We start from the raw sequence: 26,214 nt of genomic DNA on the forward strand, positions 1-26,214 counted from the left end.
TGCTCCCACTTACCTGTGGGGGAATGATTTTAGTGACAGGCTACACTAATGTAATTGATGGGACAAAACCCAGTGACCTGGACAACATATTTTTTTCTTTCTTAACACTCCAGGGAAAATCTTCTAGGTGGGGGGAAGTTGGGGTCCCAGGTTGAAGGGGACTCTGCCATCTATAATCCATGACTTCCGAGGTCCCTGAGGTCATCTTCACTGCCATTCCAGCACCCCCTGCTGTGGGGGTTGGTACACACATCCTTTCCATTGGCCAACTTTCCATTGGCTGGGACTCTGTCATATGGCTCCACCTAGCCACAAAGGAGGCTGGGAAGTGTAGTCTGGATGTATGCCCAGGAGGAAGGGGAGAACAAATTTTGATGGATGGCTAGCAGGAATTTCTGCCACACAGACATGGACTCAAAACCGCATAATGAGGGAAGAAAGTACAGGGGGTAAGTGATGATTAGTGAAAAGGTGGTAGGGCCCACGATGACAGGTCTTCACGGGCACAAAAATTTGTCGGAGTTGAGGTAACTGCAAATAAATAAGCTGGAAACATAAGTGTCAGTGGGTTATCTGAGCTTAGGATATTGGAAATGTAAGTTTTGGAGGTGATGCAGTTACTTGTAATGACAAAGACTACGTGTGAACACAGGAGTGGATGGCTAAGGTGGGGTGAGAAAGGTGAAGTGACATGGTCAAGGACCTGTTGAGGTCATAAAAAACATGGTAGGAAAGACCGTGGAAAGCCTAGAACTGACATGTCAGTGAATAGGGGCGGCCCCTCACTAACTGTTGCAGGGTCCAGGGAAAGGGTATAAATGGAGGCCCACATACCTTAGGTCTAAATATTTAAAAGGTATAGATTAAGCCACCAGACTTTAAATAAAATATGTCTGTCCTGTTACCCTGACAAATGTACCTTTATAACTTCCTGCAAGACTACATTCGACATGAATGTTCTGAGCCTCTGGGTTTTACAAGAACAGCTGCCTTGGACTTCTAGTCCCAGGCTCTGCCACACGTTGTGAGGGGCTTTTGGTCTTCACATCCAAGCTATAGCCCTACTTACACCAGCAGAAACCTGCACAAGCCCTGAAAGCAGGCTCAGTGCGGGTTGGGCAGGGCACCTTGAACAAAGCCCAGGAAACGGACACAGGAGCTGGGTCAACCCTTGGCCCACGGACTTCTCACCCACTGGGAAGAGGGACCTTCAGATGGGGGTGAAGCGGGCCTTCGTGCCATGGTCTCAGTGGCAGACTTCTTAGGAGTCAGTAGATGATGGCAGAAGGGATAGTAGGGCATCTGGTCACGTGTCTCAGAGAAGGGGCAGGATGTCAGAGAAGCGGTTAGAGGAGCAAGGAAGACACCTGGCCTCTATGGAGGCAGCCAGGTGAGCCAAGGCTACAGGAGACAGAGCCACGTGAGGGGTTCGGGAATGGACAGAGCTGTGTACCCTGTGCGTCACCACCGGCTCAGGCATGACGTAGAACTCTCCCATCACCACAGAGGTTGCCCTGTGCTAGCCCCTTATTACCACCCCTCCCTCCACCGTCTCTAACCTCTGGCAACCACGAACCTGTTCTCCACCTCTATAATTTTGTCATTGCAAGGATGTCGTATAAATAGAACCATACAGTATGTGACAATTTGAAATTGGCTTTTCCACTCGACTTAATGCCCTTGAGATTCACCTAAGTGTTGCATGTGTCAACGGTTCATTCATTTTTGTTGCTGAGTAGGATTCTGTGGTATGAATGTTCCCCAGTTTGTTTAACCATTCACCTACATTTTGATTGTAAACGGCTTTTGACTGCTGTAAATAAAGCTGATAAACAATCATGTACAAATTTTGGGGTGGACAGAAGCTTTCATTTCTTTGGGAAAAATGCAGGGGTTCAATTACTGGCAAAAACATGTTTCATTTTTTAAGAAACTGCCAAACTATTTTCCAGGATAGCTGTGCCATTTTTATATTCTCATCAGCAATGTATGAGAGGTCTTGGATTCTGTTTAGAATAATAAAACTTTATTATTCTAGATGCAACTAATTTGCAATACAGGACAGTATAGACATTGGACACATTGCTGGTAGCAAGGGGGCATTACTGGGAATTGGCTTTAGTATTAAATTCTACTTGATTCTATATCCTACTTTAAAGAGCTGTATTTAAATATGAATAAACATGGTTCTTAAAAGTGAAGCAATAGGATTTTCTAAAAATATGCAAATTCAAAAATCTCAATACTGAATTAGGATTTTTTCCTCACTTTAATTTGAATGAATGAAATCTTAGCAGAGATAAGTACAGAAGGAAACTGCTGCCGAGTGCTAATATTTGTAACAAAAAAGGTGACGGCAGTGGGGACTTTAAGCAGACCAGCATGTCCCTGGGTGTCAATGACTTAGAGGTTGCTCTCTGTCCTCCTAGGAACCAGCCCCATGCTTGGAAACGTTCACTTTCTCCCTCTGGGACTCAGTTTCTTCAGTTATACATGGTTGGCTTAAACAAATTACTAAATAAAAACTACCCGGGCACTTATTAAAATGTAGATTCCCCTGCTCTCTCCCAGAGTCAGGTTCAGCAGGCCTAGGGTGCTGCTGGGAATTTACCTTCTACGAAGGTCCATTCCGAATCTGATGAATAGACAAATCTGGGAGAAACACCGCAAGATGGTTGCAATTATTGCAAAAAAAATCCTTTACTAGCCAATATGGAAAGCAAATCATGTTAAACAGGAAAAAATAAATTTTGTAAGATATTGTATAATGTTTATTGCTTAAAAAAAACCTAGAGAACATAAAACTACAGGGGAAAGGCCCAAAAATGGACAATAATTTTCCAAATTAAATAATAACTAATGACTAATTAACAACATTTAAAAGTCACTCCACAAAATAATCACTATTAAGTTTCTAGTGATTCCTGCTAAAGAATATATCTGAATATCTAATACATATAATTTAATATGTAATATAATGTAGATTATATATAGAGAACATATTATGTATATATACTTATATATCTATTCACACTAAGAGGAATCATACGGGGTGAATCCACATTTCTGGTTTTTAGAAGATTTTCTGAGCAAGTGTTGAACGCCGACACGCGCAGACCTACACCCCTCCTTTGCAGAGCTGCGTAGCTGGATTTCCACTGTGTGCGAACAACAATTTGCTTCTCTGTCCACTACTGACGGACATTTTGGTGGCTTCCAGCTTTTCACCATAACAATAAAAAAAAATACTGCGATAAATGTCCTTTTTTATATGCTTGAGTGAACATTTGCAAGAATGTTCATGGGGTCCGTTCCCCACAACTGGGTCTGCAAATGATCTGTCCATTTATAGTTTTCACGAACATTACCAAATGCCCCACCGAGAGCGTGTGCTCGTCTACATTCCCGCTACCGACACGGGACTCTGTCCACCATGCCCTCAAGCACTGGAGTTCATCAAATGTCATTATTTTATGTTTTGGTCCATATATGAAGGAAAATGCCTATTTTCTTTTAAAACTCAGTTTTGATATTGCTGTCAATTTAGGGGCCTCCGAAGACCTGTTCTTTCAGACCCACCTCTGCAGAGCTGGGGTCTAGTTGTTGCCGTTCTCTTCTGCTGGCTACTTTCTGAATCCAAGTACCAGAGAGCATGAGAATTCCTTTTCCTCCTTCTCTGACCACATTCTGCTTTTATTTATTTATTTATTTTAAAGATTTTATTTATTTATTCGACAGAGAGACAGCCAGCGTGAGAGGGAACACAGCAGGGGAGTGGGAGAGGAAGAAGCAGGCTCCCAGTAGAGGAGCCTGATGTGGGACTCGATCCCTGAACTCCGGGATCACGCCCTGAGCCGAAGGCAGATGCTTAACGACTGCGCTACCCAGGCGCCCCACATTCTGCTTTTAAACACAACACAAAACAAAACATCTTATTGAGGCATGATTGACGTACAAAGAGCTGTGTATATTTAATGTATTTATTGAACGGGATGAGTTTGGGGATACGTATCCACCCGTGAAAGCAGCCCTACGATCTATGCCATAAACATATCCGTCACCTCCGAAAGTTTCCTCCTGCCCTCTTTGTGTATTGAGTTATTTATATGATTGTAATTATTAGTTTTGTGTGTGTATAGTCATCACAACCACATTCCTCTTGCCCTCCCACTGGCGGTTCCAGGTCATCGTTCCTCATCAGGATCCTGCATGTGACTTGGCCCCATTGGGTGCAAGTCCAAAGTCTGACTCTGATAAAGGGCACGGAGGGCTGTTGAATAAATGAAACTAAGACTCGGCTCTTGGGGGGCCCCTGGTTCCCTGAGGGCTCTTTCTTTTGATTGGACCAGGAAATAAAGTGACATCCGTCTAGAACCCCCACTGAGCCACAATCCTATTGTCTTCAGGGGCACCTAATCCACTGAGCTCTTACAAGCTCTGTCTCAGGTCACTGGCCTTGGGGACGCAGTTATAGTGGGGTGGCTCTGTCTGCGAACAGGCCAGAGACTGCCCAGGGCTCGGGGCAAGAAAGCAAGTGGCAGAAAAGGGAAGGCCCTTTGTTGACTCCCTCGCTGGGCAGCCAAGCGCTTAGTAACAAACAGTAAACAGAGGCAGCCGCTCCAGTGGCAGGGACGGCTCAGTAGAGAGACGAGCAAGAGATTCCTGCTTGTTGTTGGAAAATTGTCCGTGATGAAGGCCTAGCCCTGATCGCGATCACAGAGACTTTGGAAGCAGCCTCTGACTCAGGACACAGGTATTCTCAGTGCTGTTCACTTTTCTTCCATAAATCTGGGTCAGGGGAAGGGCAGATCCATTCACTAGCTTTGGGAATTGGGAGTAAGGATAACACAACTGGACTAAGCCCTGTGTGAGTGACTCTGCTGTATTATTTGGAATATTGTGTTCTAGGCTACTAGTGGGGCCGGATTCAAAAGGTGAATTTGCTTCAAAGCAGTAAAGAATGGGCTCAGGAGAGAAAACGCGGGGTTTAGAGGTAGACCAACCCTTGTGTGAATCATTGCTTTGCGACTCAGCCTCTGTTAGCAAATTCAAATTCAAAGCAAATGTTTTAATTTTCCCAAGACTCAGCTTCCTCATCTGTAAAATGGGGATGATAGTACCTACATTGTAGGGTTACTAAGGATACATGAGGTGACATATTTCAGGCACTTAGCACATGCTTGAAGCAGGGGAGTAGCCCAATATATGATAATTGTCACTGTCTTTCAGAAATGGGTATTTTAGTTATGTTTAAAGAAGGTCAATGCTTTAGAGTCGAGTCTCAGGCTTTCTCTAATTGACTTCCAGAAAACAATGGGGAGAAAAGTGTCAATGATTCATCTGACTTTTGTTTTTTAAGTAACAATTGAATTCAGAGATGAGGTGTGCTTATTTCTCCTGGCTACATCCTGTTATTTGCTGTGAGTTATAGCTGAAACCAATGAATTAATCAATTCAGCAAAGTATCTCCGGGCTGCCAAGCCAAGTGCTAGGTGCTGGGGACACCTGTCTCTGCTCGGAGAATCTTCCAGGTGAGCGTAGGAGCTAACGAGGGGAGCCTGCATGACAACCTGCAGCAGTAGCGAGTACCAAAGTGGTGCAGGCTCCTGGAAGAGATGGTGTGTGAGCGGTGGGAACTAGTAGGATGTGGGAGGAGAGGAGTTGGGGCAAGCTATCTGAGACAGAGGAAAGCATGTGCAAGAGCCCTGTGGTATGAATAAGTAAAGTGTGTTCTGGGAATAGCAAGCAGTGTGGCGTGACTCTCACAAAGTGTGAGTGTGGGCATCTGAGAGGAAAGGAGACTATAGAGGTGAACAGGGCAGAGCAAGGAAAACCTTCTATGGCTTGCATTCTGTTCAGAAAGTTCTGGAAAACCATTGATAATTTTAATGAGGAGATGTCATGATTGCCTTTAAATATTAGAAAGATTATTCTGGTAGTAATATACATGTGGGGTTGGAAGGGATGAAGCCCGGGATGAGGACAGACAGACTAACCTCAGGAAACAGCAGTAGGGATGTATAGACCCTCCAAGCAGGGGCTGCCAGCACTGCAAAAAGAAAGATAAACAAACATGCATACATATACATATGTATAAGTTTATTATAAATTTTATTTATATGAAGGATGTGCATATTGCACAATTGATAAGCAGTAAAATTTATGACTCTTTATTGCAAATTCCGTATAGCCGGTCTATTCACACCGACTGCATACATTGATTTTGCTGAACTCTCACATCCTCAGTCAGTCTATGTTTGCAATTGACCAATGGGTATAGTTGCAACATGAATGTTGGCTGCTATTTTGTTTACATGGACAAGGAAGAAGAAAGTTAAGCAATGAGGGTGAATGTTTTAACTTCACTCGTTTGTCAAAGACATGAGTGACTTCTGAATTGGATAACAGTTTTTGAATTCTGGAAGACCATATCCTCAATTTTCGTGCTATTCACAATATAACGGCTCCATACATGCACACTTTTAATCTGAATTATTAACATTTTCTCCATCACTTTCTTAAGTCTAGATAATCAATGAAACAACAAACCAAAGCTTGTAGCTTTTTCCAGTTTCTGTGGTGTGAACACTCCCTCTGTGGTCAATTCCAAGCTCCCAAGATACAATCACTGAACACAGTTTGGAGAGATATGTCCTAGCACATCACTACACAGACTTTCCGCCACGCAAATGCAATTGATTTAAAGGAGCTGAAGAGCATCGACAATAATAAGATGTAGTAAAATAATGAGGAAATGGTGGGTTTTTAATATATTATGAATACAATTTATTTAATTGGAAGTTTATAGAACTTATTTATTTATTTTTTTTTACAATGGCTATGTTTAACAACCAGCTTGCAAAATTCCTGGAGATTTAATTATTGGCTCTCACCGGTCAGTGGGAGCCTTCTTCAGCACAGCACGGGTCTAAGAGAGTTTTAAAGAGGCAGAACCCATGGGGGTGGGAATATGAGTATCAGGAATGGGAGAAGCAGGGACCAAGAAAGGAATTAAGAAGAATATGTGCTTCTCTCTATGGACAAACATACCACTCGTCAAAATAAAGAAATGCAAGAGTGATTCAGGGGTACAAAGCAATGTTAGAGTCTTTGAAGAGACCAACATAGAAAGATAACCTTGGCTTTAAATAAAGAGTGGAGAAGGTTGAGGTTATTTGCATATTTTTTTTTTTTTTTTAGATTTTATTCATTTATTTGAGAGAGAGAAAGCAAGCAGGAGCAGGAGCGGGCAGAGGGAGAGGGAGAGGGAGAAGCAGACTCCCAGCTGAGCAGGGAGCCCAACGAGGAGCTCGATCCCAGGACCCCGAGACCATGACCTGAGCCAAAGGCAGACGTTCAACCCACTGAGCCACCCAGGAGCCTCACTACTTGCAGTCTTGAAGAGAAGTGACTGGACTTTTTCAGATGCCAGCAGAACCCGTGCTCATTCCCCTGCCAGCGAGCCCCTATGGAGGAGGAGTGGGTCCTATACTTTGAATTCCCAGCATGGAAATCCCCAGGCCTGGCATATCAGTGCTCGATGGAATTTATTTTGGCTAAGTTGGTCTGCATTCATCCTTTTATCTTGAAGGCAATGTTTACTTTGCCTTTCTAGAAAGTGAACGTAATGCTCCTCTCTTCAAACTGTGTTTTAAGTCTTCAGGAATATCTGAAAAGCGATATGAACCTTCTTGGGTGCTGCCCCTTGCCCATGCTGCCTCTCCATCAGTCCCGCTCAATGGACTTGAGGCTATGGAGGAAGGACAGGCCATGCTCAGAGGGTCTGGCTGGAGCAAGGGAGAACTCTTGGTGGGGCAGGGAAGCAGGGGGCAGGGGCACAGCCTGTAAGGGAGCACATATAAAAACATTCCTGTGGACCATCTCTCCCCCTCTCAATCTCCCTAGTCTCTGGCCCTGGTAACCATCCCTCTCCCACTTAGTGTCCCCTTTTACAGGTCCCCTCCACTCACAGCTTCTGTGTTCAGGCCACACAGGCCCCCTGGATACTGTGCAGCTGACCCAGTTTCATGGCCTCAGTTCATAAGTCCTCCACCAAATTCCTCCCCTTCAGTCTAAGAGAGTAGTTACCCACGCACCCTGCAGCACTGACAAGCCCTAGGTAGGGGTCTTCCTGGCTACTTAACACAGTAATTCTACTTCCAAGTCTTAGCTGGCTGCAGCCATTGCCCACCTGTACCTGGTTCTTCCAAATAAGCAGTGGGACCCAGGGCAGTGCCATCTGTCACTTATACTGAGCAGATGAACCATCGGTGATCTTGTCAAAATGTAGATTCTGACAAAGAGGGCCCAGGGAAGGCCTGAGACTGCGTTTCTCCCAAGTTCCCAGGTGATGCCGTTAGGGCTGGTCTGAGGGATCACACTGTGACTGGAGTCAGTGCCACTGCAGGCCCGGGGGTGAAGCCATTCCTGCTCTCGAAAGCCCCGGTTCTGTGGGCTTGTCCTTACCCTACCCCCTGCCCTCGCCGTATATTCAACATTCATCTATGAACAGCTAGCGTTTATTGAGAAGCTACCATGTGTCAGATGTAATAACTCATGTTATAGATGATAAAGAGGAAAAAAATAAGTTACCCAGGGTAGACGGGCTCAGGCCTACTCTGACCTCGGAACCTCGCAGCCACTATATTTTGCTATTTCCATTTTTCTCTCTGTATTTACTGGCCCTGAGGTCAGTGTTTTTAGCTGTTTTCCTCCCTGACCTCTCGTGTCTGGGATTGTCTGGCTAACTCCCCTTCCCCGGACCTGGTCTTCCTTTTATTCTTGGTCACTGGCAGCTCTATTTCTAACTGCCCCCCCTTTTTTTTCTTACCTAGTTCTACTGCTCTACTTCCTTCCCCCTGTAATTCCTTGAGTTCAAATGGTTATAATAGCCCAACATCATTGGAAATAGAGTAGGTAGTGAAGGAAAGCAGGAAGGAGATCTATAGAATGATGGAAAAGGATCAGTTCAGGGTGGGCTGTCGCCAGTCAAGTGGTAGATTTCGAGGCTAAGCTGTCAGAGCTTACTTCTCCACGGGCGCCTGGGTGGCTCAGTCGGTTAAGCGTCTGCCTTCAGCTCAGATCATGATCTTGGGGTCCTGGGATCAGACTCCCCGCTCAGTGGAGAGCCTGCTTCTTCCTCTCTCTCTGCCCCTCCCCCTGCTCATGCCCTCGAGCTCTCTCGCTCTCAAATAAATTAAAAAATCTTAAAAAAAGAAAGAACTTACTTCTTCCTAGGTTGAAGAGGTGTGGCGAAGTGTCTGGCGAGGCAGGAAATGTGTTGGACGTGTAAAGAAAGTGTCACCTAAGTACCTCATTTATTTCTTCTATTGGTATCTTTTCTGTGTGATGCTGGTCCATAGAGTACAGGCAGCTCCCTACTTATTCATTGATTTTCTCGGTCATTCAGCCTATGGGGAAGAAGGGACTCCAGGCAGGAGTGTCCCCACATGGACTTTGCTGGGAAGGACAGGAGATGAGAGGGCCATGATGCATCTGGAGCTGAAGAGGCTGTGGAGGCAGGGGGAAGTGGCTGGAGCTCATTCTGGAGGGAGGACGGGAGGTCCTGTAAGCCTTGTTCAGGAGGTGGGAAACGGAAATGAGTCCAGGGGAAATAGCCAGTGGGGGATTTAATGTGGATGAGTCACATGGGCAAATGTGTTTAGGAAGAGAGCTCTGTAAGATGGAGATTGGATTGGGGCAGTGGTAAGACTCTTGCTATAAAAGTGTTTTAAGATGCGATTAACATCTAAAATCAGTTGACATTAAATTAAGGATTATATCCTTGACAATGTGGGTGGGCCTCAGCCAATCAGTTGAAAACCCTTAAAAGCAAAACTGAAATTCCCCCAGAGGAGAATAAATTCTACCTCAAGACTACAGCATCAACTCCTTCCCAAGTTTCTAGCCTGCTAGTCTGTCCTATGGATTTCAGACTTGGCCAGCCCCACCGTCATGTAAGCCGATTTAAAGAAATAAATGCAAAAATAAATATATGCAAATTAATATATATAAATAAAATGGTTCTCTGCAGAACTGCTGGCACAGTTATATTATGAATTAGTGGAACATTAATCAAATACGTTAAGTAGCTCTTTTTATATATAAATCTCAGATGAATGGATATTTTTTTCTAGGCAGAGAGTGCACCCACGAGTGTGTGAGCAGGAGGAGGGGCAGAGGGAGAGAGGAGAATCCTAAGCAGACTCTGTGCTCAGTGAGGAGCCTGATGTGGGGCTCGATCTCATGACTATCAGATCATGACCTGAGCTGAAATCAAGAGTCAGACGCTTAACCAATGAGCCACTCAGGCGCCCCCAGACAAATGGATCTTAACACTTTAAAGCTGAATTTAAAGGCTCAAGACAAGACAGTAACTATTAAAATTCACAAATTTATTTTATTATTTTTTTTTCCATCCTGCTTAGAGTCCAAAGGCACCTACCCTGAAATTACCAGACCATTTTTTTTAAAGATTTTATTTATTTATTTGACAAAGAGAGAGAGCCAGCGAGAGAGGGAGCACAAGCAGGGGGAGTGGGAGAGGAAGAAGCAGGCTCCCAGGGGAGCATGGAGCCTGATGTGGGGCTCAATCCCAGCACCCTGGGATCATGCCCTGAGCTGAAGGCAGACACTTAAAGACTGAACCACCCAGGCGCCCCATACCAGACCATTTTCATCGACCTAACAAGATTGATTCTTGTCTAAAATATACAACTTTAACACATTGAATAATAATTTAATCATATGTAGCTTAATCAGTCTTATTAGCTTACAACCTCACCCTCCCCTACTTTAGAAACTTAAATAACACTTACTAGCCAGAATTTTGGGATCTTAGGTCAGTTAACTTCTTCTCAGTTTCTTCATCTGGATATGGAGATCATTTTGCCTTGCCTTTGAAGGAATCCTTTGAAGGATTTTTGTGGGAATCACAAAAATGTCTGCAAACTCGATAAGCTGCAAAGGACCATTCTCCTTAAGAGGCATTACCTTAAAGTAAAATTGGTAAGGACTCAATCAATCCACTCTGAGTACAGATGACATTAAAACCGGCCCGGAGACGTTACAAAAAGGATGACACAGGGCTTCCCAAGGGACAGGCAGGACCACAGGACACAGGTGGAACACAAAGTGCATTAACCATATTGAGTTATGTTTTTGACATTTTGCTTAAATTCTTCAGATTATGTCAAGAAGAAAGTCTGTCCAGAACCATAGGCCTTCCCATTTCTCAAACTAATTGCTCCTTTCACAATGAAAGACCAGGCTTTGGTCTCACTGGGAGGCAATATTATCTGGCAAGAATTCAACAATCTAAAAAAATAGTTATAATTACCATCTATTTATATCCAATAATACTAATTTTCCATTTCCTATAACAACATAGAGTTTCCCTTTAAAATAAATGCACGTAAATAAAAAACTTGCTTTATGAGCACAGGTAATATAGCAAATATTGGGAAAATGTTATGTAAAAGATGGATGATGGGACAAACACTATTCTTTTTTTTGTTTGTTTTTTGTTTTTTTTGTTTTTTTTTAAATTTTTTTTTACTTTTTAAAATATTTTATTTATTTATTTGACAGAGAAAGAGACAGCCAACGAGAGAGGGAACACAAGCAGGGGGAGTGGGAGAGGAAGAAGCAGGTTCCTAGCAGAGGAGCCTGATGTGGGGCTCGATCCCAGAACGCCGGGATCACGCCCTGAGCCGAAGGCAGATGCTTAACTGCTGTGCCACCCAGGCGCCCCGAGAAACACTATTCTAAAATACTCTGAATGTTTTTCTGTACTTCAGTCTCGGTTCTCTTATCTAGAAATGCAAGGTTCCGTCTTGGAAGACTGAAGAAAGGTAAGACATCTGCTAGTTGCCATTTTTTCGTTAGCCTGTTCTGTTTCTCACAACCACCATGTAAGTGGGAAGTATCATCTCCATTTTATAGTAGAGGAAAGAGATGTTGAGAGGTTACTTGTTCAAGGTCATACCATGTTGGTGTGACAGCCAGTATTGATATCAGAGAGTAGGGCAGGGTCTGCATGAAGAATACAGTAGTGACACAATTTCATCTATTACCCACTTGAGATCAAGTTTCAAGGAACTCACTGTAGGAGAGTTCTGGAAGTTAAGAGCCCTGACATCTTTAGCTCTTAAACAGAGCCCAGGTAAGGCAGAAGCTGTCTTTTCCTCTTGGGGGGAGGATGCCATTTGCCTCCTGGACAGTTTTGCTCAAATTTTGGTCTGAGTTCAGGCTGATGGTTTTTAATGAATGTCCAAAGGGAGAAGGAATGAAGGGAGATATAAGGACCAAAAGGAGGAGGGGAAAAGGATCACTCTGAGAGCTTTGATTCCTTGGGAGCCCCGCATCCTTTCCTGGTTCCTCCCTGGGGTGTCTATTTTGGGGACATTGAGATATTTTAGGCATTTTGCTAAGGTTTAAAATGGGATGTTTATAGCACCTCAATCCTGGCAGACAGATGGAAACAATTAGCACCATATCTTAAGAATCTCATACTTGGAAACTTCTCAGCTGCTCTGAGGCTTAAAATCCCTTTCTGGGTAGTTGGAGCAGAGATGGAAAGAGAAGGGAAATAAGATGTGTTCATCACCTTTGACATACGAGCCCTTTAGTATAAGCTCCTAACAGTTACATGAGGTAGTTTCTATGATTAGCCCTGTTTCCCAGCTGACAAGACTGAGGCTCCGAGAGGTTGAGCATATATATGCTCTATGCCCAAGCTCACACAGCCAGGGAGTTAGGGAGCTGGAGATGCAACCTCCCAGAGCTCACGTCTTTTTTGAGCCAACAGGTAGAGTGTTGAATGAAAAATGGCGGGTGGTAGATTGAACAATTCTTCCCCCCCAACCCCCAAAAAGATAAACACATCTTGATCTATGGAATCCATGAATACTATCTGAAATGGCAAGACTGCAGATGTGGTTAAGTGAAAGGGTCTTGAGATGGGGAGATTATCCTGGATTATCTAGGTAGGCCCTAGGTGCCATCACAAGTACCCTCGTAAAAGGCAGAGAGAAGGAGATTTAAAATAGAAGGGGAGAAGGTGATGAGACCGTGGAGGCAGGACATTGGAATGATACGGCCACAAGCCAAGAAATGCTGGCAGCCACCGGAAACTGAAAGAGACAAGGAGTGGATCCTCCCTTAGAGCTTCTGGAAGGAGTGTGGCCCTTTCCGCAGCCTGATGTCAGCCCAGTGAAACTGATTTCTCTGAAATAGTAAATTTCTATTGCTTTACGCCACCAAGTTTGGGGTAGTGTGTTCCAGGAGCCACAGCAGACTAACACAGGGCTCGAGCTAGACCCCTGAGGAACGACATTCCAGGGACAGCGAGAGGGAGAAAACATCCTGAGAAAGTCGGGGAACCTGGGATCTGAAGCAACAAGGAGTGTTTCCAGGAGAGAGCGGTCCTCCACTCACCTGTCCCCGTGAGACCAGAGGGAGTATGCCTTGTCCCCTCCACTTCCCTCGATTCCACGCCTATGACTTCTATGCCTGGGCAGTGGCACCTGGAACTCCTGAGCTGAGAAGGGCCTTGGAGGCCTTTCCTAGCCACGACACAGCCAGCCCGGAGGTAAGGATTAGCAGAGCTCTTCAGCTCTTCAGAGGCCAGCACTTTACCAACACCATCAAGTATGGCAGCAAAGGCGTGCCCTCAGGGGGGGCGGCTTGATCCACCAGCTGCTACTCGGTGACCGTCACTGAGCAGCTGTCCAGGGGGCTCGGACACAGTTCTTCCTGAGGTGGGCAGGAAGTAGACGTGAGCCTTAGCCCTGATACAAGTCATCCCCACGTCCAGCGCTGGCGAGGCGTTAAACGAGCCAAGGAGCAGGTGGCTGGCGCTCAGGCTCTGTTACTTCCCTCCCTGCTCTGGTCAACAGTCAGCAGCCTGACTGGGTCCGAAAGGCTTCTGCTGGGCCCTGCGCTTCTGCAGGCTAGCCGGCAGCCGAGTTTCCTTCTGCTCCTAGACAAACGCGCGGACTCCTTTCCTTAGCCTGAGAGGTGAGGTGGAGGGGCACCCGGCCAGCTCTGCGACTGCCCCTCAACCTCTGTGCCTCCTTGCTCACCTCCCTGTCCATCACCTCTCTGTCCATCCCCACTAGAACGTAAGACCTGTAAGGGCAGGGTGTTCTATTTTCACCTTTCCATTTGTAGCTCAAAATATACTAACTCCTTGGTAAGTGTTTGTTAAATAGAGGGATGGCCGAGGCCAGGATGTCAAGTGCATGGGCGGGGCTTCTAGGCTGAGCCAGAGCAGACAGGAGGGGCTACTGGAAGCCAGAGGCCACTGGAGGAGAGTCTGGAGACAGGATGTAGCATAGCACGGGAACTTACGGAAGGGAGCCCGAGGAGACGCCTGAATGGCAACTGAGGCTTCAGATGGAGGAGACTCTGGGGTTACCAGATGACCGCAGGAGCCTTCAGAGAATCGAGTCGACACGAAGGACTTGGCCCACGGATGGGAGCCTGGGAAGGGAAGGAGATGTGAGGGTGTGACAACAGAGCTGCTTCTCAAAAACACGCCCATGGGCTGGACACTTTCCCCGAGCTTCCTCACTGGCAGGAAGACAGGGTTCATCTGTGGGGTGGGATCGCTCCATCTTCTAGATAGTTAATGGCCCCTTTTTAGTTCACGGTAGAGCAGACTGTGTAGAAACACTCGGAGGCAAGCCCAGGGGCACCCCAGCATGCTGGGACAGGCTGATGGCAGCTGTCTCATAGGCCGGGACTGATGCACATCAGGCAGTTGAAACAGTGTCTGGCGAACAGTTAGCGCCCCGGACCGTCTCCTTGTACTGTCAGTCTCGGCTGGCTCTGAAACGGAACTTGCGACATTACAGAGATTACAATGTTAATATAAATTTGAGTTGCTCCCTGAGGGCTGGCGGAACTGGAATGGAGTCCCTGAAGTGTCCCCAAACAGGGTGCTCCCTATCAGAGTGGAGGAATATGGTTAGGGCTGCCACGGAAATCCAGAGCCACCAATGCTTCCCAAGTGTTGGCACTCCCTCCAGGCATCCCCTTACCCCTGTGGACAGAATGTAATGTTCACCTGTGACCCTGGGCTCAGACAGAGTTTGTACAGAGATGCGGAACGTAGATGTTTCTTTCTGCAGTGGGCTCGTGCACGTGCATTGGAACAAGGCGGACTGTTATCTTTTGTTTTGCTTTGTTTTAAGGGAGAGGATGATGACTAGTTTGCTGGCATTACCTCCTGTGTTTGGGGTTGCCTTTGATGTGGAAGCTGTAATCCCTGACACTTCCAGCAATGAGAATGGCAACTTCAAGCCTCAAGGAACTCTAATCTCTCACAACCGAGAGGGGTGTTTGACTGGCCAACCTGATCAGATATGCGCTCTTCTAGACGTGGGATGTTCCCTGAGATGGAAAGAACGATTGGCCTTTTAGCTGGTTAGCATTTGTTGGCAGGATTTCAGGATAATTCTCTTCAGACAAGTTTAACATAACTGATGAAAATTGTTGGATTTATATTTCAAGAAAGGAGGTGGAAGTGGAGTGGTTTTTTGGGGGGGATTTGCCTAAAAATATTTTCAGCAGGGCAATGCTTGAAATTGTTTTAAACTTTTATTGTTAAAGAACAGACACACAGAACCATTACAACAAATGTGTTGCTTAATGGGTCATTCAAACACCTTTGTAACCATCACTGAGGCTCCGAAAGAGGACTTTGCAACCCATTCCAGAAACCCCTCAATATTCTCCATCTCAATCATAGTCCCCTTAACCCCCAACTATTATCCAGACTTTTACAGTCACCATGTCCTTTTGTTTCTTTATAGTTTTATCCCTCCCATATGCATTCCTAGATCCTATGTTTACTCATTTAAATCAATTTGGTACATCTCTTAATTATAGTTTCCTCCCTATCCCCTTTTTTCCTCTTAAAAAGTTAGTGAGGTGTAATTTACATACCATAAAATTCATCTGTTTAATGTGTAAAATTCAGAAGTTTTTGGTATATTCACAAAGTCGTGTAACCGACACGATGCATTCCAGAATATTGTCATTGTGCCCTATCTGTACCCACTTGCAGGCACTCCCCACTTCCCCTCCCCCAAACCCTTGCCAACCACTAATCTCCTTTCTGTTTTCTACTGATATGCATATTCTGGATATTTCATATGAAGGAAATCACATGACATGTGATCTTTAGTGACTGGCTTCCTTTACTTGACATATTGTCTTCAAGGTTCAGCAATCTTGTTTGGCATAGATTGTAGGGATGGTTCCATGGCTCTATGCTTATCTCTAGGCTTATCAAGTTGTATACATTAGACATGTACAGTGTTTTGTATGTCAATTACAACTTAATACAGGGGCTGAAGAAGAAAGATTCACACACCTTGTACCATGCAGCAGTACTCTGTTCCTTTTCATGGCGAAATGGTCTTCCATCGGATGTGTATACCATTTTGCAGATTCATTAGTTAAACATTTGTGTTGTTTCCACTTTTTGGATATTACCAAGGATGCAGCTATGAATATTCATGCCCAAGTATTGGTGTGACATGTTTTCATTTGTCTTGGGTATATACCTAGGAGTGGAATTGCCGAGTCCTGTGCTAACTCTATGATGAACTCTTTGAAGAATTGCTGAACTGTTTTCCAGAGTGGCTACATTATTTTACATTCCCACCAGCAATATAGGACAGTTCCAACTTCTCCACATTTTTGTCAACACTTACTATTGTTCGTCTTTTTGGTTATAGCCATCGTTATAGACCTGAAATGGTATCACCTTGGGCTCTTGATGTGCGTTTACCTAATGACTAATTATGTTGAGCAGCTTTTCGTGTGCTTATTGGTTATTTGAACATCATTGGGAAAATGTCTATTCATAGTCTTTGCCCATTTAAAAAAAATTGGGTGACCATACATTCCAAATTGCCTATGACACTCTCAGTTTTGCCTATTGTAATTATTTTTTTTACTGTACTTTTAACTTATTTATTATTGAGGTATAGTTGACATCTCTGGCCATTTTAAAATTGGGTTGTCTTTTTACCTTAGATTGTGGGAGTTCTTTATACAGAGACGATCCCTGACTTATAACAGTTTGAGCTACAGTGTTTTGACTTTATGATGGTGCAAAAGCCACACACATTCAGTAGAAACCATACTTCAAACTTTGAATTCTGATCTCTTTCTGAGCTAGTGATACGCACGACATTCCTCTCTTGTGATGAGGGCAGTGGAAGTGAGCCTCAGCTCCCAGCCAGCCACAGGGTCAGCGGGGTAAACGACTGATGCACTTACAACCATTCTGTTTATTGCTTGCAGTACACTATTCAATAAATTATGCAAGATAGTCAACACTTTATTATAAAATAGGCTTTGTGTTAGATGATTTTGCCCAACTATCGGCTAATCTAAGCGTTCTGAGCACAGGTAAGGTAGGTGAGGCTAAGCTATGGGGTTGGTAGCAAATCTAAGAACTCTGCCTAGTCCTCGATCCTGTATATTTCCTCTGATGTGTTATTTTCTTAAAAAGTATAGTTTTATGTTCTATATTAGAGCTATGATTCATTTTGAGTTAATTTTTATAAAAGATCTGAGTTTTTTTTTTCATGATGGATCCAGCACTTTTTTTGAAAAAGCTGCCCTTCCTTTATTGAGTAACTACATTGAAATGAAGGTCTTCACTCACCCTACCACACCAGCCTAAAATACTTTGAATGCAATTTTTTCCTAGTCATAAAGTGATTGGGGAAAAAAAAAAAAGAAAACACGTTCAGGATTTCATGAGATATTTTGAGATTCAGAAATTTCCTATTTGAGAATCATAGTCTCGTTTGTTCTTTTTCTCTAATAAGTAGCCTTCCATTGTGGCTGCAGAGAGCTAGAAACACGGCGGAATGGGAGTGCCTCGTGCTTCTGTCTCAAGCAAAGTTTAGATAAAGAAGTAGGAGGAAGAAAAAAGAAAGACAAGAGAGGGCCTGCCCTTTAGCTTGAAATCTATTACTTTTTACCTGGGTGACCTTGGACCGCCTTCCTGCCTGTCAATGGGAACCACAGACTTTCTTGGCAGACTCCTTGTTGCGAGCAACCTCTCCCACATAAAGCTTCCTGCAGCACACTTCTGGCCCCCAGGGGAGAGAAAGAAGAGCAAGGCTTTTGCTCCCCGGAATTCATTTCTCTTCCTGAGGCCGGAGGAGGTGGGACTTCCAGGCGTACACAGGGAGCTGAGCAGCCGGCGAGTGGAGAGCTTGGATTAGCCATGTTGGATGGAGAGATGAGGATGCCATAATGTGCTCTCCACCCCGCTCCCCACACAGCGCTCCCACCCTCCCTGAGGCTAGAAAAGATCAATGACGTGAATGGATTAGGAAAAGCCTGCCTGGCCTCTTCCTGCTGCCACCCCACCTGGGGCTGGAGATTAGTGGGTGGCAGCTTTGTTGGAGGGTGGGGGGGGCACAGACATGTCAATGTCAGCTTTGGTTAAAGGAGCCCTTCCAAGAAGAGAGGACAGAGAGGACCAGCCTTCTTCATTCCTCAGCAAAGCAGCCCTGTGCTTTCTTGTGAGTCTGCACCTTTTCAAAACACAGGGCTCGCTGTTCCGTCTAGTGATTTTCACTCTTCATGCAGGTGTCGGGGATCGTTACAGACAGGGCTGCTGCTGGCACCAAATCCAATGCTACATGCGGCAGAGGAGAAGACACGAATCACGACTGCAGATTAAAAAATGTTGTTAACCTACTTTCCCAGACAGAGGGGAGTGCAGGCAAAGGATGCTGCCTGGGCACCGGTAGCTAGGTCTCTCTAACAGCACAGGCCCTGCTCAGAGGGAGATGCCGTTCTCGGGGTTCGTTTGTTCACTCATTTATTCCCTTAAGCCTTCATCTGGACCTTGAGAGCTTGTTTGAAGGTTCTAGCAGGGGACTGCAGCTGCTCATATACCCTTGACCGAAGAACGGTCCTCCTCTATCAGGGAAGGTTGTCCTCTTCCACCCAGCCTGCAGCTTCGGGAGGGACGCACATGGAGCGGTGAGGGAGGAAGGGGACACCTGCCTAGCCAGCCAGATCAGCCGGATCAACCCTGGCGATCAGTGGGGTGACAGATGTCGCAGCCAGATCGCCCTCACATCCTTAAGCCTTCATTTGGGAATTTGCTCGTTCACTGAATCAGCCGGCCAGCCTAGCCAGCACCCCCGTTAGCATTTCTGTAGCTTCTCCTGTGTGCCCGGCCCCAGGCACACAGGAGATGCCAGCGTGGTGCCGCGTGCTGCCGAGGGGCCTGGACTGGGCCCGGGCTGCAGCGGTGAGTGAGTGCGGCCCCGATGTGCTTGCAGACATCGCGGAGACTCTGCCACACACGTGTCTTTGCAGGCATGAGCCCGGCCTCTGTGACCCTGGCCAGTGCCCTTCAGGTCAGGGGCGAAGCTCTGTCGGAAGAGGAAATCTGGTCCCTCTTGTCCTTAGGGGCTGAGCGGCTCCTGGAGGACCTCCGTGAAGGTAAGAGACAGTGTTTGGCGCCGCTGAATCCCAGGGAGCTGAGTGCAAAGCTTCCCAACCACATTTCTGGCTGCTGCTTCTCGGACGTGTCATCAGCCCGAAGTATTAGATCAGGTGGGCAAATGACGCCTACCTTTGGCGCTTCACCAGAAGGGCAGGCTTGGCTCTTGGACCTGGCACTCAGCAGAGTTGAAAGGCCTTGTTTCTAGGGAGACGGTGGCTGCAGCTCTCTGGGCCTCTCCCCATACCTGGAGTCGCAGCATAAGGAGACAGGAGGCAGGGGGCAGCTACCTGGACAGCTGACACCTCCAGACTGTCCCCTGCCAGGTGGTGCGTCTCCTTGTGCCCCATCAGGGGATAGAACCCCCACACTAGGTGGTCTAAAGAGGGGGAGGAAGTTTAATACAAAGAATTATTAAATTCTGACTTAAGATTAATTGTAAGATACAAGAAAATTTTACATGGTCCCCAGGGCTGAGGGCAGTACCAGTGAGGCGCAAACTTTGAAGGGAAGCCTCTTCCCCGGCTTGGGTTCGGAGCTGCTGGAGTTGCTGTGCTTGGAGCCCCGATGACAGCGAACTCCGCTGCTCTGCCCGGCAAGAAGTGGCCAGCAGTCACTGGACAAACGAGGCACAGGAATCGCCAGCAGGAGCGAGGGTGACCCCTTGGGTGGAGGCAGGCAGCCGGGAGACACAGCTTCGTGAGCCAGTGCGGGGGCAGGAGGTCTCGAGCCCGTGGGATCTGTGTAGACGGAGGGATCACTTGGCCAGGCCGGGCCGGAAGGTTCCCGCTGGACCGCGGGTCCTGTGCGTGGTGTCTCGAGGCACAGCGACACGGGGCGTCCTCGCGCGCGCTCCGCAACCCTGGAACATCAGGAGGGGTCCCCGCCTCCCGCAGTGTCTCTCCAGCGCCCTCTACTGAGAAAGCTGCAGGTTGCACTCCCTGTAAAGGACAGATGCTCAAGGGAGCCGGTGTAGAGAGATGAATTTGGAGCTGCGAGACATTTCGTTGGTAACTGGACCAAACAGTGAGAACCCACACTCAGATTCAGCTCTGAAGTCACAAAGGCCTGGGAGATCACATGAGTAGCGGGTCCCAGTGTGTCGAGATAAAGGAAGCTGTGCACCTGTCCCTCCAGTTTCCTCTTCCCTGTGATTCTTCACTCCCTGTTCCCTGCCCTGGGGGAGACTGATGAGCAGCGAGCTTCAGTGCACCCGGCAGACCGCTGCCTTGGTCCCAGGCTTGGCTCCAAAGAACTCAGGGCTTATTTCCACGTGGACCTGACCTCTTCTTACCTCTTACCTTGAGACTCTTGCGGCGCTGAGGGATGCAGGTGCTAGTTTTCCTGGCCACCACTGCGGCCACCCTTGGGGACAGGTGCTCCTGAGCTCGCGTGTATCAGGGTTGAATTTACTCCACGTTATGTTTCCCGGGGTCTTGCCCTTAATCCACCCCAGGGGCACCTGCTGGTCACAGTCTCACAACTGGCCCTCCGGACAGTGGTCCCATCTCTATACTCCTCCCATCATGGCCTTGGTTTCAGATTCCTCGGACTATGTGGTCTGTCCCTGGTCGGCCCTGCTGTCTGTAGCCGGAAGTCTTTCTTTCCAGGACCATATTTCTCACATCGAGGCTGCTCCTTTCAAGGCCCCTGAACTGCTCCAGGGACAGAGGGATGACGAGCAGCCTGAAGCATCTCAGGTAAGGGGTGCGGCATCTCTGCAGGACCTCTGGGTCTGTCCTGGGAAAGGCCTCATCCTAGGACCTCGGACCTGTCCCCAAGGAACACTGAGGCAGAGTGGGTTTAAAGAATTCTATTCCCAGGCTTTTCTCATTCTCTCTCCCTCTCTCTCTCTCTCTTTTGCCAGCAATCTATTAGCTCTTAGATGAAGACAGGTCAACTCCTCTGGGCTCCAATTTCTACATCTGTAAAATGGAGTTCATTTGACCTAATCCATCAGCTTATTATAAATATTCAAAAAGAAACATTGGAAAAGTTGTGGCTAAACGGTCTGGGACATTGGTATCCTTGGCAGCGTGTAGCAAAACCCTAAAAAAATCCTCAACTAGGAATTTTTCCTGAGGCGTGAATAGGGATTAGGTTAGCTGCCGCAATGTTGATTGTTGTATTGTTGATATTAGTGATAAATTGGAAACAAACTAAATGTCCAGTAAATAAGACAGCATTAAAGTGAGGCTGTGGGAGCTTATGGAACGGCTTGAAAAGAACTTAAATATATGCATGTACGATGCGACCTTATTTGAATAAATACACACACGCGTGCACACGCGGACACAGAGACAGAGACAGAGATGGGAGAGTTCGTTCTGAAATACATATACCAAGGTGTCTGCAGTGATTCCCTCTGGGTAGCAACCTCAGGGGTGATTTCAGCTTTTCCATGGACGTGTTTTGCTTCTGAATAGCGCAAAGTCTAGTAAACATTATTTGCAACTTTAAAAAGAAGAAAGTCGAAGGCGAGAGCGGTGTAAGGCAGGCACGCAGCGCAGCGGGCCCTTCATCAGGGAGTTCTGCTTCTCCTTCCCGTGCTTTCCTGAGAAGAGGACAACCTGGAAGTCCCGCCTGTCTCAGGAGGCATCCTGGAACTGGGGCTGCTTTTCCTCTGGGCTTGGAGAACAGGGCCTCGGTGGCCTCCGGGGTTGGTTTGTCCGGGCCCACATGTCTCCAAGTCAGATCCCAACAGTGAAAGCAGCAAATTTCCCATGGCAGTGGCCCTGACTCTGTCCCCACACAGCCGGTTACCCAGCAGTCCAGATCCTGACACCCTTTCCTACACTGATAGTATCCCAGGGATGAATCCCTGGACTCCCGTGTTAGACACAGACGTGGGTGCCTCTCGGTCTCTCTATTTGGGTCTTCTCCTCCGATGGTGCGTCCTCCACTCTGGACGCAGCTGCGATGTCACAGCTGGAGCCGTGGGACCTGGCTTTCTGAGCAACCACGAGAAGGGCATGTGCTGATGCACCCCGAAAGTTCAGGGGACTTAGTGTCCTGGGGGGGTGAACCTCAGCCAATGGCAGACTGCTGCTTAGTAGGCCAGGAGACAGGGTCCCTGGCCACGGTCTCCCTTACCACATCCCTGCACTCAGTTCTATTAATTGCTCTTCTCTCCCAGCCTCCAGAGACTTCTCTCTGCATCCAGCTTGGCTCAGGTGCTGTGGGAGGTGAGGTGAGCAATCAGGAAAGTGGTCTCAGCAGAGGCTGTGCTCACAATCGTCCCCCAGCTCTGGGATCCATCCTGAGCTTTGGAGGATGTACCCTGACTCCTCTCCCCAGGCCAACATCTAGCTTTCCCCAGCACACGAACTCATGTACCCTACTGCTTGGAGGGTGAATTCCCGTGCAGGTGCAAGGTGTGGGCAGCGCTCGAACTGCCATCGCGACCGCGCCATAGTGTGTCATGAACAGAGGGCTTTGGCTACGCGGACCAGAGAGCCTAAAATACAGAGGCTGGAACCCAAGGAAGTCTTGGGATTGGCCAGCAGCTCAGTAAATGTCATCAAGGATCCGGGCTGTGTCTTTCCATCCCACCCTTCTTAGCTGCTGGCTTTTTGCTCTAGTGTCTTGCCTCATGGTCTCAAGATGACAGCAGGGGTTCCACGTATCCCATCAGTGGGCAAGCAAAATGAGGAAAGAGGGGTGCCAGCTACCTGCATTCTTATTGTCAGTAAAGCAAAAGCTTTCTCAAACACCCCTTAATGGACTTCTCCTGCGTCTTTTGCCCAAGCGGGGTGTCATGGTCACTGAGGCTTTAAGCTGCCAGAGTAGGTGGGAGACGGGAAGGTTTATGGGAGTCACGGACGGCTGTCAGGCCAGCCAGCCAACAGGGTCTGCCATGGACGGAACTGGAATGGAGCTTTGTTTGCAGGACTTCGGAATCACCGAGGTGATGGCACTCTAACCTGGTGTTTTTTGTCTTGTGCAGACGCACGTGTATTCTTTGGGCATGACCCTCTACTGGTCAGCAGGCTTTCAAGTCCCACAAAATCAGGTCTGTAAACAAGAGACGCCAAGTCTCGCCAGGTCATGTCTTTGGATTTCATTAGCGGTCTTCTCCAGGACGGGGATCACATGTCTTGTGCCGTGTGCCACTGCTCTGTCCTCCTAGGTTCTAGGAAGGCACTGCCGACCCATCACAGAGATGGTCCTGCTGAGTTCAGAGAGCACCGAGAATGCTGCTCGGCGTGGCAATGCAGCCAGGCACGATCTAGGATTGGCAAGACTTACTGCTCAGAGGAAGTAGCAAACTAGAGGGTTTTATAGATAGCGAAGATACAGATGTAGAAAACAGCCCTTCCTTTTTTTTTCCTTTTGAAGATTTTATTTATTTGACAGAGAGAGACACAGCGAGAGAGGGAACACAGCAGGGGGAGTGGGAGAGGGAGAAGCAGGCTCCCCGCAGAGCAGGGACTCCGACATGGGGCTCAATCCCAGAACGCTGGGATCATGACCTGAGCCAAAGGCAGACGCCTAATGACTGAGCCACCCAGATGCCCCTAGAAAACAGCCCTTCCTGAGGTGAAATGCTGCCCTGAGAAACGGTTTTGTGCTCAGTGAATTTGGGAGAATGCTCACTACAATATCTTCCTCTCAAAGATTTGGCAGAGTAATTTATTAAAGACTCTGAGAAAGCCTAAAGCAAAGGGAATTTTAAACTTTATCACAGCATTGTATAAAAATTTTGACTACAAAAATTGTGTGTGTGTGTGCAAATTGTCATCTGACACTGTAAGAATTCCTTGGAAACCAGTGTAACAAAATCTGGAGAACCCTGTCCCTTCCTTCCTTCCTTCCTTCCTTCCTTCCTTCCTTCCTTCCTTCCTTCCTCCCTCCCTCCCTCCCTCTCACCTTTGCAGTCTCTAATTCAATATCCCAATGTTTCCTGGTGCTTTTTGTTCTCACCCCTCTTCATGTGAAATCTTTCTCAGCTTCCCACTACCCACGGGGTTAGGTTCCACTTCTCAGCAGGGCATACCTGGAGCCCCAAACTGGGTTTATACCTGGGCTCTGGTTCCTCTGGAGCTCCGCCATCATCTGGGCGGGCTTCCTGGGCGTGGGGCCTGCATAATTGTAGAGTGCCCTGCACTTACAGCGGCCCACGCTTGACTTAATGCTCTGATGTCACCCGCTTGAAATTCTTGAAAGTTTTGAACAAGGGGCCCTGCATTGTCGTGTTTCCCTGGGCTCTGTCCTGCCCATAGTCCCCCTTCTTCTCAGACACACCGCCCCAGCATATACTGTTCCCTCTATCATGGTTCACTCCCCCACTTTTCTCCTGGCTAACCGCAGTGTGCTTTCTGAGATTTAGTTCAAGTTCTTTCCTCCAGGTCCCCACTCCCTCCCCAGGCTGGGTTAGATCTTTTCTTCTGTGTTATTACCACGTCTCGGGCTTCCCAAGGCCACAGTCCTTGTCCCTTGAGTTGACCATCTTTCTCATCAGACTGTGAAGTCCTTGAAAGCAGGGAGCGTCTGCCCCCTTGTACCGCCAGTAGCTGCGGGGCCCCGGGCACATCAGAGGCGCTCGGATTGGCTGCATGAGCCCAGGACACGGTATCCCTCTCACACACGGAGATGGGGATTCACAACTGGTACTCCCTGGCCAGAAATGGTGGTGAAGCCCTTATCTCAAAAATGACTTGCAGTATGTGGGAGGGTGAGAAAAAGCCTGATGTTGGGTCTGAATTTGAGGACTTCCCCATATAAACGGTGGCCATTCAAATGCATGAGGGAATTTCTTAATAAAATGTTTTTTTCTTTTGCTTGATGGGTACGTGTGACATCAAGTTCAGCCAATGATTATTGGCCTTGTGCTGACCACGGGAGATTCCAAAGTAAAGAAAGGCACAGTCCTTCCTTTCCCAGAGCTCACATTCTAGGGGAAAGGCCCCGGTGAGACCCACCTAAATAATCCAAGAAGTAATTTGGCAGAAAGGAATTGAGGAGGTAATTTGAGAAGTAATTACCTTGGAGAGGTAATCGAGAAATAATTTGACAGGTTGCCCAGGTGGGTGTGAGTTGAAGGCTGATCCCTGGTTTGAGCTGAGTGCTTGGCATAGGTGGAAACCCATTCTGTCAAGCACTTTTTCATAAGTATTCCAAGCACATGTCTGTGCTCTCTGTGCACCGAAGAACATTCAAGACTAGAAAGCAGCCAACTTCACACAATTGGCGCAGAGATCATTGCTCTGCATTTTGTGGCCCTGGTGATAGATCTTGCGTCCGTCCCTACACTCTCCAGAAGGGGCGGGTCTCTGTCTAGGGGTGATGAGATCATCCGTGTCCGTGAGTCCCCGCCGCACACCCGACAAGGCACTAGGGTCAGCTGCAGCAGCCGTCCGGACTTCTCATGCAGCCCCTCTTCTCTCCAGCCTCTGCGGCTCCGTGAGCCCTTGCACTCCATTCTGCTGACCATGTGTGAAGACCAGCCTCGCAGGCGGCTGCCCCTGCATTCGGTTCTGGAAGCATGTCGGGTTCATCGGGAAGAAGTGGCTGTCTACCCAGCCTCTGCCAATCTCCACGTCCGCCGGCTGGCCGGCTTGGTCCTGGGCACCATCTCCGAGGTCAGTGTAGATATGCGCTTCCCGGCCCAGGCGACACTAGCTTCAGGTAGCTGTTGACATTTAAATTAGCGAAATTATGGTTTATTGAAATGAAATGAAATAAAATATTCCATTCCTCCATCACACCTACCACATTTCAAG

At 47.3% G+C, this 26,214-nt stretch overlaps 1 protein-coding gene across 1 annotated transcript in view; it reads left to right on the forward strand.

The window, feature by feature from the left end:
- The first annotated feature begins 19,021 nt into the window (after positions 1-19,021).
- Positions 19,022-26,214, forward strand: part of FRMPD2 (FERM and PDZ domain containing 2) — a 77,013-nt gene continuing 69,820 nt past the window's right edge. The window contains exons 1-4 of the mRNA XM_040623772.1: positions 19,022-19,491; positions 21,035-21,192; positions 23,439-23,504; positions 25,882-26,073. Of these exons, the coding sequence (XP_040479706.1) occupies positions 19,317-19,491; positions 21,035-21,192; positions 23,439-23,504; positions 25,882-26,073 (591 nt within the window). The 5' untranslated portion in view covers positions 19,022-19,316. The remainder of the gene's footprint in view (positions 19,492-21,034; positions 21,193-23,438; positions 23,505-25,881; positions 26,074-26,214) is intronic.

This window comes from Ursus maritimus, unplaced genomic scaffold (genome assembly GCF_017311325.1).
Source record: "Ursus maritimus isolate PB19 unplaced genomic scaffold, ASM1731132v1 scaffold_7, whole genome shotgun sequence".
In the NCBI taxonomy this organism is placed as follows: domain Eukaryota; kingdom Metazoa; phylum Chordata; class Mammalia; order Carnivora; family Ursidae; genus Ursus; species Ursus maritimus.